This window comes from Macrosteles quadrilineatus, unplaced genomic scaffold (genome assembly GCF_028750875.1).
Source record: "Macrosteles quadrilineatus isolate MER2022 unplaced genomic scaffold, UCM_ALF_1.0 Scaffold_9__3_contigs__length_116548681, whole genome shotgun sequence".
Taxonomy (NCBI): domain Eukaryota; kingdom Metazoa; phylum Arthropoda; class Insecta; order Hemiptera; family Cicadellidae; genus Macrosteles; species Macrosteles quadrilineatus.
The window spans coordinates 61,233,251-61,251,467 of NW_026542602.1; the positions used below are offsets into that span (position 1 = coordinate 61,233,251).

Genomic DNA, 18,217 nt, shown 5'->3' on the forward strand with positions numbered 1-18,217 from the left:
GTTCTTGTCACTGTCACTTGTCAGTGAGTTGATCAGTCAGCAGAGTGAGTCGACAGTCGATGTCAAATTTCAATTGAGATTTCCTGGACTTGCCATTTCAGATTTATTTAATATTATAAACATTCGTTGAAGAATGGATGCATACGAAAGTGTTCTCTTAGTAAAAAATGAAGTTTTTGTTTTTAAACTCCCACCTAGGGCCACCAACAGAGCGTACAGAGCTGCTGACTGGAATTTAGCTGAGCCTCAGTGGACAGGAAGAATGCGTTTGGTAACAAAAGGCACAGATTGCATATTGAAACTGGAAGATAAGACTTCTGGAGAGTTATTTGCAAAGTGCCCAATAGACAAGTATCCAGGCCTTGCAGTTGAAGCAGTATCAGACTCGTCGCGCTACTTCGTTCTTCGCATTGTGGATGACAATAATGGTGCGTTCCTTCATCCATATTTGGATTTTATAAACAAAGATTATCAGAAAATGTTTCCTTTATTAAGCTAGCCTACAAATGCAATGGTTCTTTCCAATTCTTTTTATTGCCTACTTGATTTTTTACTTTCCCATTCTACCTAGCATATTTTTAAAACATGTTTTCCATCAAGTAGGAACTGAGCTAGGGGGTCCTAGGCTGAGTATTGTATCCTGAAGAAAATAAATAAGGCCAGCTTATTTCGTTGGCCAATGAGGCAAATATATTTTCTTTGAAACCGCATTGTAGAAAGTAGGCCTACCTATATGAAAACCTCAAAACAACATAGGCTATTTAGATTTCTTTCCTCACACTCCCTATGACAATAATAGGCCTACAGCCTACAGGTTTTACCTATCCGTTTAAAACGTTCCCTTCGCTGTGGGCCACTCACTGGTGAGTGCTCTAGCTCCTTTCTGCCACCCTGAACGCTCACTTGTGAGTGGCGACATCCCCTAACTTATCATTCAATTTCTGCGCAGCAGCACACTTGCGCCTCTATTATTTTGGAGGGGATGTTATTTGACATAGTTGTACAAATTGTGTTGTATTTTGGAGCGAGCTGAGGTGTTGGGCCCTGTGCGGTTGTACCTTTCCTACAGCTGGCTCTGGTTCTGACCTGGGGGGGGGGGGGGAAAGAGCGCCTCTGGTCATGTTGGTTCACCAGGGTACTTTCCTGTTAAAGGGAGCATTCATTATTTATTGATTTGATTTCTTTTCGATTAATCAATATTTTATTTTTTGATCCGATATACCGATATTAATGAACGAAATATCAGCTGACAACTACGATAAATAAATATTGTTCAGTAAGTTACTTATCAACAAACAATTTAAAATTTTATATTATATTGAAATAAAACTGTTCTAAAGTAACCTTACCTAACGAACCAAACTTGCTGTAACATTTCCAAATTCCGTTTCATATTACCCACATGCCTTTTCTGTTATCAAACAAAATTTTGAAATGGTACAGCAAGTTTGGTTGATTATGTTAGGTTAGTTTAGAACAGTTGTATTTCTGAATCCACATAACTTAATATATTATTTTTGCATAAAGAAGATCAGTTGTCAGTGTTTGAAGATATTAAAAAAACTCAAAACAGAAGGAATGGGTTATAAAGGAAATCAAAAATATCGATAGCCTACATTAAAAGAAATCAAATCGATAATAATGAATGTTCCCTTTTAACGGGAAAGTACCCACATCAGTCAAGAACGGATAAAAGCGAAATTGACAAAAAATACCAGATAAAATACCAGGTACGGTACTTAAGATTCATCCAATTTCTTCACTCATAAATGAGTCAATATCAATATATATATGATTGTCAAAAGTGTTTATGAAAAAACTTCAATGATGTAGACTACCGGTACTTGAAAAAAATTAATCGGCTTACTTATTTCAGCAGTGGTATTGACATTGTACTTATTTAACCAACTAAAAGTATAAACAGACATTTTAAATGTAGGCTAAGCTAATGATTAAGTACCGGTAAGGTTTTCCCAATTTTCTAGTAAAATTTACATAGGCTATCGGTACCGGTAGGCCTACTTAAAATTAAACCAAACCTCAACAAGTTCTATGAGATAGTATGTAGGCCTAATTTAAGCATACCTAGTGGTTAGTTTAGCATCTTAATCTCACAAAGTCGTAATAGTTGAATGTCAAAAATAGATCATAAGCTTATCGATTTCAGAAGAACTTATTGTTATTTTTAATCATACATTCTCAAATGTTTTTTTTTCAGGTCGAACTGCATTTATTGGGGTTGGGTTTTCTGACAGATCTGACAGTTTTGACCTGAATGTTGCCCTTCAAGATCACTTTAAATGGGTCAAGAAAGAAGAAGAAATTGAGAAAGAAAAAGAAACGCCAAAACCCGAACTAGATTTGCGTTTTAAGGAAGGAGAGACGATAAAAATCAATATGAAGATTACCGTGAGTTATTTATATTTTAAGCTCAAGCCTACTACTTTGTAATGAGCATGTTGTTTTGGCCTCAAATTTGAAGAACAAAGATTAGCCTTTTTTTGGATTGATAATTACTACTCTATACAAGATGCAGTTATTGCAGAGTTAGAAATTATTGTTTTCTTATGAGACAATTTAGAAATGTATTCACCATTTAATAGTTTACATAAATTACAATATATTTTGTCAATGGACATGAAGAGCAATGGTTGATATCTTGTAGGCTAGATACTAACCGTTGTGCTAGGTTAATTGCAGGAAAAAAAGTTAGCGCTATCTTTTTTTCTGCAATTTGAAAATTTGAATCCATTAGACAAATATCCCAGTACTTTTACAGTATGAAAGTAACCCAATACTTTTACTCTTACAGTATGAAAAGAGGCTATCATGATATGGCATGATGTAGGTTGTTGTACTTGAGTAAAATGTACAGAAAATATACCTTAAACATGCAGTGGTTTAGTCGTAAAATGTCCAATGTGGGAAGGCTCACCTTCAACATATAGGCCTAGTACTATTGGAAAAATCCAGGGGTTAATAAAATCCATTCTCTGAAAATGGTATTTGTTAGGACCAAATATCAGCGCTCTTTTATTTGTGTACTTGTTAGCCCTGGACTCTAATTTTCTCAAGTACGCCAGCTGAAACCCTCTTAAAAAAGATTTCCCAGGAAAGAAAATTTTTGTAATTTTTACTACGGTCATAATCCTTAACAGTTTGAATAGAAGTCTGGCATAAAAACCCTACTATAGTCCTTGCCACCCTAACTTGAGGCAGTCCAAGGGGGCACTAGATATACGGCGTGCGGCCTTGGGCTGCCTTAAGTTAGGGTGGCGAGGACTATAGTTATATCCCTGTTTCAATAACCACTTTACTGTATGTTTGTTTAGAAAAAGGACGGGAGTGAAGTATCCAGCAAACCAAAGACACGGCCGACATCAGCTGGTATATTGCCGCCTCCCCCAGGAGGGGTTAAGATTGCTCCACCTCCCGCACCCTCCGTCAACTCTTCCCCCTGTCACCAACCTGCCTCGGCCAAACCTGAGTCTTGGGGCGAATTCGCCAGCGCCGGCAATTCAACATCAGCGTAAGTATTGTTAGATTTTACAAGTCTTTCCGCATATCCTTTTGTTCAAGACAACACATTATGCATTAGTCAACAATCATACTTTCACCAGTTAGCTTGACAACAACCCTTATCATGGTTAAGCGGTGGGAGTAACTAGGATTTTTTGTTGGGAAAATCACAAAAGTTGCAATAACTATTGAACCATAATGTTTACAGCAATGGGGGTTATACCATTTTGTAACGAGTTAAAAGGGCTGTTACAACATTTTTATTAAAATCATTCAATCAGTTTTCTATCTATATTTTTCAGATTAACATAAAATCTGTTTGTTATTTTATGGGAAAATCATTAAAAATCACATTACCAAATTTTATCAAAATCGGAACATACCGGTCTGTAGCTCTCTGTACACATCCACACATAGACTTACTCTTAATGAAAACTTCCAGGTCACCTTTTTTGGTTTCAGGAGGGACCCAAACGGATATTTCCATCCAAAACTCAATCAATACTTTATCCATATAGCCTACTATGTATAGGGAGAGAAAGTAAAAATATGTATTTGTAGAAAAATCATTTTGAATTAATCACTTTGTGTTTTTCCAGGGCTCCAGTTACACCAAGCAACCCCAGTTGGGTGCAGTTCTAAACCTCATTTAGCCTACCAGCCCCATATTGTAGATATGTTGGCGCTATCTTGTTGTATAATATGTATTGAAATGTTAAAAGTTTATCATTACATAGTGGAGAATCGCATTAAGTGTATGTAGCATATTAGAAATCGTGTATGATGAGGATTTCTAGATATCTACTTACTATCATATTAAAAGCTTTGTCATGTTTTGTTGATTTTTTATAACTGTAATCCATAGATATTTTGAAGAGTTACTATTTTAGTTTTAATTAGGCTTCTTTTTATAACGTCTATTTGGTTTTTAAGCGCGTGTTGGTGATTGGTCTTAAGATTTTAAAAGGTGTAATCAAGATTTAAGTATTTTTATTTTTTATATAAAATATTATTTTATTCACTAGAGGAAATACTTTTTGATTTTTTCCTGATATGAAATGATATGAGTATTATCTTAAGTTCCGTGCATTGGTAGTATCATGGGTTAGTAGTAGGGTTAATGATTTCAAAATCAATGGAAACATTACCTTTCCTGACACAAAATCATGTGTGTAACGTGAAAAGCCTTATAGGATTTTTAGAAACCGTACAATTTTGTTTTCCATTAAATTTAATTTTACCAAATTTTATCGTGATCTCTTTTTGGATTTTGCACTTGAATTTCATCATTCCATGTTGTAGCAATAGGGATTATTTTACTAATACTTAGGGATTAAATTACTGATTTCATATTTACTAAGTTAATATGAAAGATGTATCTTTTGTTTTGTAGGCCTACTTAATGTGTGGAGTAAAATTTTAACTGTGTATTTTTTCCGTTTGGATTATCCCTGATGTTTAAGAGTGAATAAACTATGCTTAAAGTAATCAATGCTTTGTTATTTGTTGTACAAGTTTTTATCAATCATACAAAATATTACTTAAATCTTTACTTACGTAGATATTGGTGTACAAAAAATTAAATTTACAAGCTGGCACACTAAATATGATGTAATTTAGAATACCTGAATGCAATATATGTATTTTTCAACTTAAAAAAGCTTAAGGAATACCATACTTTTAATATTTAGTTTATTTGCGGGAATCAATTGTTCTTTTTAGCTTATATGCATATCAATTTTGCTATTATGGTGTTTGAAATGAAGAAGTTTTTTATTCATTGCTATGTTATTCCGGTTTTAATACTATAATATATAATTTTATACTCCTGTTACATGTTAATAACTTCAAGAGAAATATATTGTTCCTTGTTTTAGGGTTTAAAAATACACACAGCATTGCATGGCGCTAATTTTTTACGATTAGCTGTCTGTGTTTTACCCTTATTGTTTTACATAATGTTGAACGTTTTGTACATAAAAATGAAATCTCATATGATCATAGTTAAAAACTATATTATTGTTATTATATTTTGTATTACTGTGCACTTTTTGTAGATAAGGTGAACTCCTAAGTTTAAAAAGATTAAATTTGTTGCGTTTGTTTACAAAGTCAAGAGATGAAAAGTATATTTTTTATATTCAAAAGAAGCTACGTAAATGATTGGGTACAGCATTCTAGGTTACTTATTTTTCTCTAAACAAAATATTATTTGTATTGTATAAAGATTATTCACTACATTTTTGTGTTATAAGTTTTGTCTATAAATTGAACAGAGTACCTATAAAATATTATATTTAGGCCTAGTGTTTATGTTATCATATAAGTTCTACTGTCTAGCATGTACAATGATCCGAATATTGTGTAAAGCTAAAAACCAGTACAAATTCAATCTAATTGCATGAGTTGAGAAGCTCTTAAATATAGGCCTACTGTCGGGGAAAAAAGTTTGGACACTCGAGTTTGGAGCTCTACAGAAAAGTAACCAAACTAACTTAGAAAAACACGTAGTATATATAAATTTTCGTTGTTTCAATCTAAATGAGCTAAAAAAAATTTGTTTTCACAGGAATACGTAGAATGAAACAACAAAAATTTATATATACTACGTGTTTTTCTAAGTTAGTTTGGTTACTTTTCTGTAGAGCTCCAAACTCAAGTGTCTAAACTTTTTCCCCCAACAGTAATCATACTTCTGAATTTGGTTTAAAATCGTTATAGAAGAAAAGCTTCATCTCCTTAAAAATATTGATGGTGTTGTATGACAAGTAGATTCCAAAAGATTTAGATTCCAGTATAAAATATTTACATAGCTAATAGGGTTAAAGTAATGCAGTTATAAGAAATGTGACTATTTATTACGTGTACAAATAATCTATAGTTAGAAAAATATTTAGTTTATGTTGTACTTACTCTCACTAATGGTACTCTTGACACAAAACTTAGCCACTGTATGAAACGTGTTTGAATTGATGATAGTTTGACAGATTCTTGCATAGACCACTTCAATATGGCTAAATTCGTAGGCCTAAATATATAATTCAAAATGATTGACTTGTTTTCTTCCTAACCCTAACCTTCCCACACTTTCTTAACTTGATCAGGGTTGGTACTGAATTTGGAAAATAAAATTCCCTGACTTTTCCAGACAGAAATTATATTTCTTCCAAATACTAACTACTTCCAAGCTACTTTTTGCAAGTTGATATCGACTAATCAAAATCAAGAAATATTAGAAAAAGTGTAAATATTTAACTTATTTAATCACTCCCAAATACTAAACTTGTTTCAAACTATATACAAATCGATACCTCCCCCGTGCCGATAACTATCGATATAAAAATGTGCATCAGCGCAGATGTCGTTTTTTTCACTAGTCATTTCCCTGACAAAAAGATGTTTAGATCAAAATAATCTAGCATATCTGTAAAAAGATAGTTTTTCAGGAGAAATTCCAGAATTTTTTCATGATTCCCTGACTTTTCCAGACCAACAAAATTCCCTGACTTTTCCAGGGTTTCCCTGACCGTACCAACCCGATGCAACGTGAACCCAACCTCAATCCTATATTTTTATTCATTCCCAATGGTCAAACAACTAAAACATAATTGTTTTGTATTTGTATACAAATACACCTCTATTTGGAAGAGGTGTGATTTTAGAATAGAAAATTAAGGTATAGCTGCTTTTGGCTGGCTCACAGAAAAGGTTTAGGTATGTAGTCCATACACATGGAAGGCACAAAGCACTGTTATTTAATTTTGTCTTCTGAAGGACTTTGTCAGCCTGGACAAAAGGTTTGTATCCATGAGTAATAGTTACTATGGTTTTTTTTACGAGGCCTACCTAACCTTTTTTTAAGGTTATGCCATTTTTGAATTGTGTAATAATTAGGCTTACCTTGCTTACGAAACACGAATAAACACATAATTTTTGGAGTTCTTCATCAGTAGTAGTCCTTATAGGTTGTGGAAGGAGGAGAAAAAATATGCTTGAAAAAGTTAACACCGAAGGTGGAAGGAATCACAACCTACAATAACAAAGACCCTACTGATATCCCTTCGTTCTAAATAAAACAGTCCTCACATAAAGAACTTTCTTAAACAATTTCAAATAAGAGGCCTATGGCATTTTGGTACAAATTTTGATTACATATTTTTTGGGTGTTTCTTCCACAAGTTTATACTGTGGTTAAGGTTGTTCGTTAACGTAAAGAGTCAGCAACAAGGATCAACGAGCAAGTGGGTGTGTTGCTAGCCTAGTGGTTAGCGTCTCGGACTTCGGTGCGGGAGGGACGGGTTCAATCCCCGGCACATCCACAAAACTTTAATGGGTTTGGACCGCTTTCCCTTAAAAGTGTTTGACATCATTTAAAAAATGCCACTGGCGTAGACACGAGGAAAAAAAAAGTGCTGGAGAAATATGTGTTCTACCCATTTTTTGTTGCACACAAATTTTTTTTACTTTAAGAGGCTTAGCCCATAACAGATGTTTCACATAACCCTGGCGTAGATAGCACTGATACTGGTGGCACTGCAGGGATATAAATGCACTGTAATTATTTTGTATGGGAATGATCCAAACCCTAATGTCGACCTTGTTGTATAAGGATGTAACATAGTGCACAAAGGCCTAGAGTTTTAGGACTTTTAGTGAGCATAGCGGGCTTACCTAAATGGTGAGTCTGAACTGGCACAACCAATCCAAAACTTCAACGGTATAAACAAAATAGAGTATTAAGGAGGAAAATACTGTTAGCGACAATAAAATATTGTAATGTTGCGTGTTCGGATTAATTTCTAATAAGATAAAATCGCTATCCTCACTAAAAATCCTTTTAGTTTAAAGAAAGTTATATATTTTTCATTATTCATGGTATACAACCCTAGAAAACAGAAAACACAACCTCAATACAAAAAATGTCTTTATTTAACTACACTAATCACATCAAACAATTTTGTTTTGGTAAGAGTCAGTCTTCACTCGCTCTTTGTCTTAGTGTCTTCTCTGTAGTGAAGGAAGACGATGCTAAACAAGAACACTCCACCCATCATAGAGAACGCACTAGCGTAGTACGGGTACGCACTGGCAATGAACCTCTCGTACTGAGTGTGTTCCAGAGGACGCACAGAGACCTGAACACACAAAAGTCAACAGCAATTTTTTTTAACCATACATATAAGCATTGACTGTTGGATACTGAAGTAGACATTCCATCTATATGAACTAAAGTCGGGACCACATAAGTTGGCAGTTGAGGGAGGAGCCTATTTACCATATGGTTTTGAATGAACCAATGCGAACCGTGCGGTGTTGCCAAATCTTATAATACCAGCTGATTTGAAAATATTGCTTAGTATATTTTAGTAAGTGTTGTCAACCGGTCAACCGGTGTGTGTCAAAACGTCGCACTAGCCTTGTTTTGTGATTGGCTGCCACCAACTTCAAACTTACGTGGTCCTGACTTTAGGTAGAGGGTAGAGACACTTCTTTATACAAAGAGAATAGTTGAACATCCTGTAGATTGAAGTATGTATAAATTTATTTTCTCTTAGACATTTTTACTGAGATAGTTTATTGGGACTTACGTTAATCTAAATAGACTATTAGAAACATTGTTAGGTTTAACCAATTTTACATAAATATGACGGAGAATATTAAACAACAAATATAAGGAATAGGAGTCTATAGAGCAAGTGGTTGAGAAGATGTAAAAATAAATGGATTCTTGTTTGATCACCAAGTATGCACTTTATATCAAGCTGTAGTCCTGGGCAAATAAGAATTTCCTCTCGGCTTCGCTTATGTAGCGTTACAGAGAGTCCAGAGCTTGTTCAAATCAAATTAAGGATAAAGAAAGACACAAGAAGATTGCTTTGAACGGCTGGTTTAAAATGAATTAGGTTCTCATAATATGATGAAGTATTGTAGGCCTATAGTTTGTTAAAAGTTTGTCATGACGTAATCATTCATTTAGAACTAAGATTATTTGTTTGCATCTGTGTTCACTCCGATCAGTTGGCGGCCCTAGTAGTATATTGGTTACCCTTTAATCCTCACTGGGAAGGAGTTTTCTATTTAGAGCACAAAGTATGGGGATAGAAGAATGAGTATCATCATCTAGGGGCAACAGAAAATGCAGCAAATAGAAAAGAATGGAGAAAAATGGTTGGTGAGGATAACTACCTTAATTTTAAATTGACCAATGAAAATCAAATACAATTTAAACGCACCTGAGTCGAGCTATACAACGAGGTGTAGCCGATGCGGTGGTAGTTGACCTTGAACTGATACACTCCGTAGACGTCCGGGATCTTGAACACAGCCTCGTACTTGCCAGGAGCCTTGCGGACCATCGTAGTGCGGACAAACGGGTCAATGCGGACAAACTCCAGCTGGACGTCGTTGGCATCATGAGGCACCCACACCTTTCCTTGCTTCTTCTCCAGCTCGAGGGAGAATACCTGCAGACGACAGATGCTGGATAACTGAGTGGTTACAGTGCTTGCCAGTTTAATTCTGAGAGAAAGTCTGTGACTTTGATAGTTTGAAAATGAGCCATAATGGCGTAAAATCCGTTTCATTAGGATTTTATTACATGGTCCTGGCGAAAGAAAGGACTTGATTTTCCAGGACGATTGTGTGTATGTGAGTGTGTTTTCAATGAATCTGAAGACTCTTCAGGAGTCACCAGGAAAAAATTAAAATGAGTGAAGCCCACAAAACATCACCAACTTGTCTTAGTTAGTAACAAAGGTAAACAAGGCATTTCACGCTCATCCCTCATTCATTTTGGGATAAAATTGGGCCTAAAGCTTTTGGATTTATATTGGTAATGCTGATAATACTGGTACTTGGAATAGCTATAATGTAAATAGGGCCTAGTTGAAACTGACAAAAACAATCACATTGCAATATTTAGTTCAAACCCCAATTTTCAGTGGTTGGATAGCAAATGCTGAATAATTTTGAGAGGGATCGTACTCACTAGGGATAAAGTAGGTCAACCATCAATGTATGGATAACATTGTTGTGAAAACATCGATTTCGTCTGCTTTTTACCTCAACTAACTAACCCAACTACTAGCTATAAATTCTATAACACACAGATAGTTATAACACTAGACAGTTTCTCTATAACATTACAAGAATATCAGTCTTAATTGATTATGCAGGAGTACAAATTCTGCCATTAAAATTTATTACAAAAGATTTGATTTTTAGCATCATTCGGGAAAAGCACTTGCACATTTCTCTTTCACCATACGCTTGCCTAAGTCTAGTTTAGTTTTAATAGTTTTGGATTTGATTTCCCCCCACACTTTCAATGGAATGAATACAATAATTCTTGTTCAGACCATCATTGAAATATTCACTGAAACTAATACAATTCAGTACATTTAACTAATACAACACGAATAACATCGATGTTTTATAAAGATTTTAAAGATTGATTATCGATGCTCATCCCTAGTAAGCAAGGGAGCAGAAAACCTAGGTTCTAACACCAACATAGTTTAAACAATAGCGCTAAGATCAGAGGGATGGATTCCTTGATACAACAAAACTTAATGTTTACCTTATAACTATATATATAATATTAAAAATTATATTTGGAACAAAGTTACTTAATAGATACTATCCAGTACCACAAACTGGGAGTGGGAAGTGGTACAGATGAGATTAATGACCTCATAAATGCTAGCAGATTATGAAAGTAATAAGAAACGTACAAAAAGAAACCTAGTAATAACAATGTAACTAATAGAAAAACTATGTTTAGAACAAAGTAACTGGATAAAGTTTATCCAGTATCATAAACTGTGATAAGAAAGGAAATGGATAGTGATTAGATTACATACTACAAAACTTAATCTTGACAACTAAAGATGGAATTTCAAACCTATAATTAATTTGAATCTTTCATTCATTTGAACTCCTTGGTTGGTGGTAGTTGATGGATTTCATTATCTAAAATTTAGTGAAAGGTCATGATCATTTGAGTTTTTTAAATGAAATCTTAAATAAGACTCAAACCATTAAAATGTCACAAAATATTTGTATTCAAGCGCAAAGCCTAACAGCTGATCAGTATTTTTATAGGGAAGAGATAGAGTTTAGCTAGCTTACATAAGAAAATTAGAGTCCGTGGAAAAATTAAATAGATAGGCAATAACAGGTCCCAAATATAGCTTTTTAAGGCAAAAAATGTAAGTGTTATATTTTGACTATTGTGTATCTAATTATGATCTGTCTCTAATTTTCTCAGGTAATCAAGCTGGGACTCTATCCCATTAGAAAGTAAAAATATCTTTTTTGAAAACTTGTGCTAAAAAATTAAAGAGAATTACAAAATAACTATGTAGTTTTTCTTTTATTGATTAAAAAAAAAATCATGGGATTGATTAATCTTAAACAAACATTAGCTGTAGTTCATAAGACAGTAGATCTTACCACATCGTCCAGTATGGTGTAGGCAGGGGGAGGAGTCTTTTCTCCGACGGGCCGATGTGCGACGGACTTGACTCTCAAAACTCCGTTCTCCTTCAATAACCACCGACTGAGAGCTTCCGCTACTTGTCTGTTGCCAGACACTTCCCAGGCTTTACCACCGCCCTGAACAAACAGACATCACTAGCAAACAACCAATAAATAATATAGTAAACAGCTGGTTGGGGCATGGGGAGATACTGATAAAAGCAAAAATATCCATGTGTGTAAGACGTATAGGCTAATAGTTACAGGGGGAGTATGAAATGAAGAGTTTCCAAGGAAATAGATTTTCCAGAGCTAATAGTTAACAAGATACGATAGAGTTACGTATATATAGACCTAGATCACAATAGAGGTGATTGAGGGGCGTAAGATAGATGGAAGGCAAGGCACAGATGGTTTGGACGTTACAAGAGTGAGAGAAGTGAGAATTTCTGGAAAAATAAGGTTGGTGAGTGGGAAGGAAAACGAAATGAAGAATTAAAAGGATAAATAAGGTGAAGAAGGCAGTGGAGAAGTGTGAAGGTGGAAGAAGAATAACCGAAGAGGAATAGGAAAAAAGATGCAGAGCCTTAGCTAACATCAAGACTTGATAATAACCAAAACAGAATAAAAAATGTATCTTGTTAAATATTTTGAATACTAAACTAACTGATGTAACACTCTGCATTGCTAAGTAATAGATAATATTTGATAACTAAAGATTAAAAGTTTACCTGTGCCTTCTGTACTGGAGAGGTGAATGCTTCATCTGAAAAGAAGTAGAGAGAACCTGAGAAAACGACTCTGGCGTTGTTACGAGCCTGAAGAGCAGCAATGAGGAGTGTGTCTTTTCCAACGGCATGAGGGTACTGCATGCAACAGAGACAGGAATAATAAATGTTAGCTTTAATATTGTAATATTCAAGGATGAATAACACACTCAAGATTGTATTGATAGCCTAGTGGTTAGCGTCTCTTGACTTCTGCGAGAGACACACGTTTAGTTCCCTTTATATTCATCAAAATTTGAAATGTTTGGACATTTTTTGCTTTAAAGTGTTTGTATGTCTTTATTCAAAATGCCGCCTGTGTCTTTGGTCAAATTCGACTTGAATATGACTTGTAAAGATTGTACTCATTCTTAGTCATAAACCTTTCACAAACTTTGGGAATTTTCATTTTATCTTACTAGCAATCTAATCTTGAAACCCAATATTGGTACCTAATACATAAGAAAAGGCCTGTTATGGATTTTAGGGGGAAACCTAAAATTCTATTAATAAAACAATTTACAAACAACGTCCTTGAATGTTGGCAACTTTTACATATTATTACATATCTCAATCAACATCACTGTTAATTCTCATTATTTGTGGTTTTGTAAAATGTCTAAGATTATAAGTACCTGTTTGATAGGTTTGTCCACAGGATAAGAGTATGCAGTGCTGTCCGCAGTCAACAGTTGAAGGACTAAAGGGTTACGTTGGTCCGTGATCAGACCTGTACCCTTGTACAGCAGCGGGGGGATGTCACGGGAACCTACGATCACTGGTGCGTCTATCAAGTTCTTCGGCTCCGCTACGATCAGTGTGTGCTGTAACAATCATTATATAATTTCAGACATTTTAACAACTATAAGGTTGCGTTCTCTTATCAGTGGCTATAATATTTGTTTAGAGGTTCATTAAGTAGGCCTAATATATAAAATAACTAACCTTTCCGTCATCATTGATGTCATAATTCAGATGATCGATGACTGAAGAGCCTTCCTCGTCTATTTCAAAGCCACACTCGGACGCCAATTCTCTCAAAATATCACCAGAAAGTGAGTTACCAGCAACCAGCAGATTTCCTGTAAAAAGGATTTTTCTAAGCTAAATGCACATATGGACACTTTTTTTGTATATACCTAACTTAGTTAAGTACCTAAATAAAAGTCACATCAAGTCAATGATTTATTTTCACATTAATGTTTAGGTACAATTGAACCAGCATAGCTGTAAACAGGCGAAATGGTCAAATTGAATTAAAAATCAACTTAAAACTAAATAAAACTAGATTTACAAAAGAATTAGGTAACATTCTTCACAAAGTTTTATCCATGGTCCGTGACAGATATTTGATCAATAAATTGTGGCATAACCCTTATCAAAAATTTGTCAAACTGAAATTAGGCCTACCTCCTCCATCAATGAAGTCGGCGATGGCCTCAACACTGACTGATCCTCCAAACTCTTCAACTGAGGGAGCGAAGATTATCAAATTGTCGTACAAATACTCTCCATATTTCGACAGTACAAGATTTGCGTCATCAGCTGATTTGAATGTCAAAGTGTAACCACGATCTGAAATCAAAGATAAAATTACAGGTATAGCCTAGAAGTCTAAATATTTTAAAAACAAAAAAGCAAGGCATAACCTCTAGGCCATAAGTTACTATACAATACAGGTTTTTGCTGAGATTCTTTTAAACTGAAGACCTTCAAAATGAGGTGTCACTTGATGGGGCTTTATAATGAACAATTTTGAGCTGCCCTCAAAATACCGTACCTCATTTTGAGGTCCCGGGCAAAATTAACTGATCAAAAAGTTCTTGTTAGGCTACATTCATAATGAGTTAGTTTCCCTGGTACAACCCATAAATACGCTAATAGGGATATTGGTGTATATTTTATTTTTACATGGGCTTTCTCAGGCTGATGAAAAATAAAAATGGCCACCATTCTGTAATGGGTTGAGATAAGTAGAGACCTCTGGTTTTCACTGATATTCTTTCAAACTAATGGCCTTTAAGTTTAACTTTTTGATGTGCTAACTTGATAGTGGTTGCTATTTAAAAATTGTGAGTTAGACCTATCCCCAGCAGCCCGTATTAGGTGGTGGGGTAAATTTCAAAATACCCCCAAAAAGTACTTAACATTACCCTAGTAACGTGTATCGAAACTAATAGGCCATGCAGCCATTCAAAAATTGGTGTGAACCTGGCAATAACTCCAGCCATAAGTAGTGCGCGCGCCCTCAAAAATCTATTGCTGGCCGATTTGCGGCCAAATACGGCCGCGTATCATAATACCGATGATATCACCAGATAGAGAACACTCTAACGGACACGACAGTATCAATATCATGTACCTGGCGGATAAGAAAGGGGGGGTAAAGTCAGCAATAAGTAGAGCGCGCGCCCTCAAAAAATCTATTAATAACCGATTTGCGGCCAAATAAGGCCGCGTATCATAATACTGATGATATCACCCGATAGAGGACACTCTAACGGACACGACAGTATCAATATCATGTACCTGGCGGATAAGAAAGGGGGGTAAAGTCAGCAATAAGTAGAGCGCGCGCCCTCAAAAAATCTATTAATGACCGATTTGCGTCCAAATACGGCCGCGTATCATAACACCGATGATATCACCAGATAGAGGACACTCTAACGGACACGACAGTATCAATATCATGTAACTGGCGGATAAGAAAGGGGGGGTAAAGTCAGCAATAGGCCTAAGTAGAGCGTGCACCCTCAAAAAATCTATTAATGACCGATTTGCGTCCAAATACGGCCGCGTATCATAATACCGATGATATCACCAGATAGAGGACACTCTAACGGACACGACAGTATCAATATCATGTAACTGGCGGATAAGAAAGGGGGGGTAAAGTCAGCAATAAGTAGTGCGCGCGCCCTCAAAAATCTATTGCTGGCCGATTTGCGGCAAAATACGGCCGCGTATCATAATACCGATTATGTCACCAGATAGAGGACACTCTAACGGACACGACAGAATAGATTTATGAGAGCGCGCGCACTACTTATTGCTGATTTTACCCCCTCTTTCTTATCCGCCAGGTACATGATATTGATACTGTCGTGTCCGTTAGAGTGTCCTCTATCTGGTGATATCATCGGTATTATGATACGCGGCCGTATTTGGCTGCAAATCGGTCATTAATAGATTTTTGAGGGCGCGCGCACTACTTATTGCTTATTTTACCCCCTCTTTCTTATCCGCCAGGTACATGATCTTGATACTGTCGTGTCCGTTAAAGTGTCCTCTATCTGGTGACATAATCGGTATTATGATACGCGGCCGTATTTTGCCGCAAATCGGCAAGCAATAGATTTATGAGGGCGCGCGCACTACTTATTGCTGATTTTACCCCCTCTTTCTTATCCGCCAGGTACATGATATTGATACTGTCGTGTCCGTTAGAGTGTCCTCTATCTGGTGATATCTTCGGTATTATGATACGCGGCCGTATTTGGCCGCAAATCGGTCATTAATAGATTTTTGAGGGCGCGCGCACTACTTATTGCTGATTTTACCCCCTCTTTCTTATTCGCCAGGTACATGATATTGATACTGTCGTGTCCGTTAAAGTGTCCTCTATCTGGTGACATTATCGGTTTCATGTTACGCGGTCGTATTTTGCCGCAAATCGGCCAGCAATAGATTTTTCGGGCGCGCGCACTACTTATGGCTGGAGTTATTGCCAGGTTCACACAAGTTCAAAAATCAACCAAGGGGGGACTAACTTATTTTGGGACACCCTGTATAACTAACCGTATTAAAATTGATAATATCCGGTATTTAAATTGAATAATATATCAAGAGGTTCTCTGCGGAACTGTACCTAAATTTTTTCGGGATGTGAAATATCATAGGCCTTAGGCCTAAATAGGCCTAGGCCTAGCAACTTAGAGGGCACCGACCTAAAATAATAGTTTCCTTCCCTGAAAATACCAAGCAATATATTTGGGCAGATGTCTTCTCTACATTAGCATGCAACTGAGTCCAGTTGTAACCAATGCCTAAATTTAATACATCATTGAAATTTTATGACAAATTGGCCGGCTTTTAAGTCTAGCTAGACCCAAGATATATTTAACCTAAAAGCGAAATGCGTTTACCCTTTAGAGACTTGAAGAATATGGAGTGCGTTTCCTTGATTGCTAAATTATCAAGAAGGACTAGCGTTTCTCCCTCACAATTAGCTAAATAAAAAACACTGAACAAAACCAAATTGAAAACACATAAACTTGACTGCTTGGAGGCCATTTTATTGATTACGGCTCGGCTTCAGAGAGGCGTCGGCAAATCAAAACTCAAAACCAAAACACAACACAACACAAGTCGAACGTCACTACATCAAACACGACGACAGAAAAAAATATACGAACCAGAGTGCGACAACACACCAACCAACCACGCACAGTACCTGGAATAATTTTACGATAAGGGAAAGGGACATGCATAGGTGCATAGGTCATGGTGACGTCAACGGATTGTAAAGTGGATTTAAACCATAGTCATATAAAAAAGTAGTGAGTATATGATGTGCATTCAGTATTTTTTAATAATTATTATATACTTCCCAACGGTATAGACGATTTACTAGAAGATAATACACGATGGATATTTCTACAGATAGTGATGATTAAAACAATAAAAAAACTGCCAATGATAAGTAAAAAAATATTAGTAATACTAGTTGAGGATAACTTGATCATACTGCCTATATTTATTTATCCTTCCAACTTGTTCAAAGATATTCGACCTTTGATTGCCTTCATTCTTGAGCTTAAAGGTTTGTAATAACTACCCTACGTAACCAGGTCTTAGGAAATATACTATTACAGAAAGTCTGAATCGCCCACAACCTTACCGACAGCACCAACAGTTGCATGGGTTGTCCCATGAGATTGATCTCCCAAAGGAAGAGAAGAGCTCCCTAGACGGTCACATCTAATTGCTTTGCTCACCACTGCCTCAGATGCCACGAACGAAAAGTAGCCGTATCGTCAGGTAGTACCACCAATATAGGGGTACCAATGTTTAGAACGGTAGTAGCACCAATAGGGGTGCCCGTGCCCGGTTCGTACGGAAGTACTGACATTTTTCTAAATTCAAATGAATTTATATTTAGGTTTCTCACCTCTCAGGTGGTAAGTGTACTTTTTTACAGCTTTATCTATTTGTGTACAGAAATATTTTGAGTATATCGATGGTTAGAAGCACACATGTAGTATGTCCATTTTTTTTGTAAAATGAGATACCGCTACCACTGAATTGGTGGAGTCTTCATCTTTACAACTGCACACTCGTTATATGTCCAATATAACCCAAAAATTTTAAATAAATAACAAAAGAAAATACAGAGTCTTGAGTATTGACTCATTATAAAGTGCACACCTGTGTTATGTCCTTAAGTTTTACAG

General features: G+C 35.9%; 2 protein-coding genes across 2 annotated transcripts; one reads left to right on the plus strand and one right to left on the minus strand.

The window, feature by feature from the left end:
• Nucleotides 1–6,569, plus strand: LOC129003980 (NECAP-like protein CG9132). The gene is made up of 4 exons (XM_054432343.1): nt 1–428; nt 2,219–2,409; nt 3,333–3,529; nt 4,119–6,569. The coding sequence occupies exons 1-4, from the start codon at nt 134–136 to the stop codon at nt 4,159–4,161; spliced, it is 726 nt and encodes a 241-aa protein (XP_054288318.1). The 5' UTR covers nt 1–133; the 3' UTR covers nt 4,162–6,569.
• Nucleotides 6,570–8,425: 1,856 nt separating this feature from the next.
• On the minus strand, nt 8,426–17,096 carry LOC129002445 (dolichyl-diphosphooligosaccharide--protein glycosyltransferase 48 kDa subunit-like). The gene is made up of 8 exons (XM_054430246.1): nt 16,910–17,096; nt 14,175–14,339; nt 13,710–13,846; nt 13,400–13,588; nt 12,729–12,863; nt 11,974–12,135; nt 9,753–9,983; nt 8,426–8,654 (listed from the first exon to the last, which is right to left on the minus strand). The coding sequence occupies exons 1-8, from the start codon at nt 17,055–17,057 to the stop codon at nt 8,499–8,501; spliced, it is 1,323 nt and encodes a 440-aa protein (XP_054286221.1). The 5' UTR covers nt 17,058–17,096; the 3' UTR covers nt 8,426–8,498.
• Nucleotides 17,097–18,217: the final 1,121 nt, after the last annotated feature.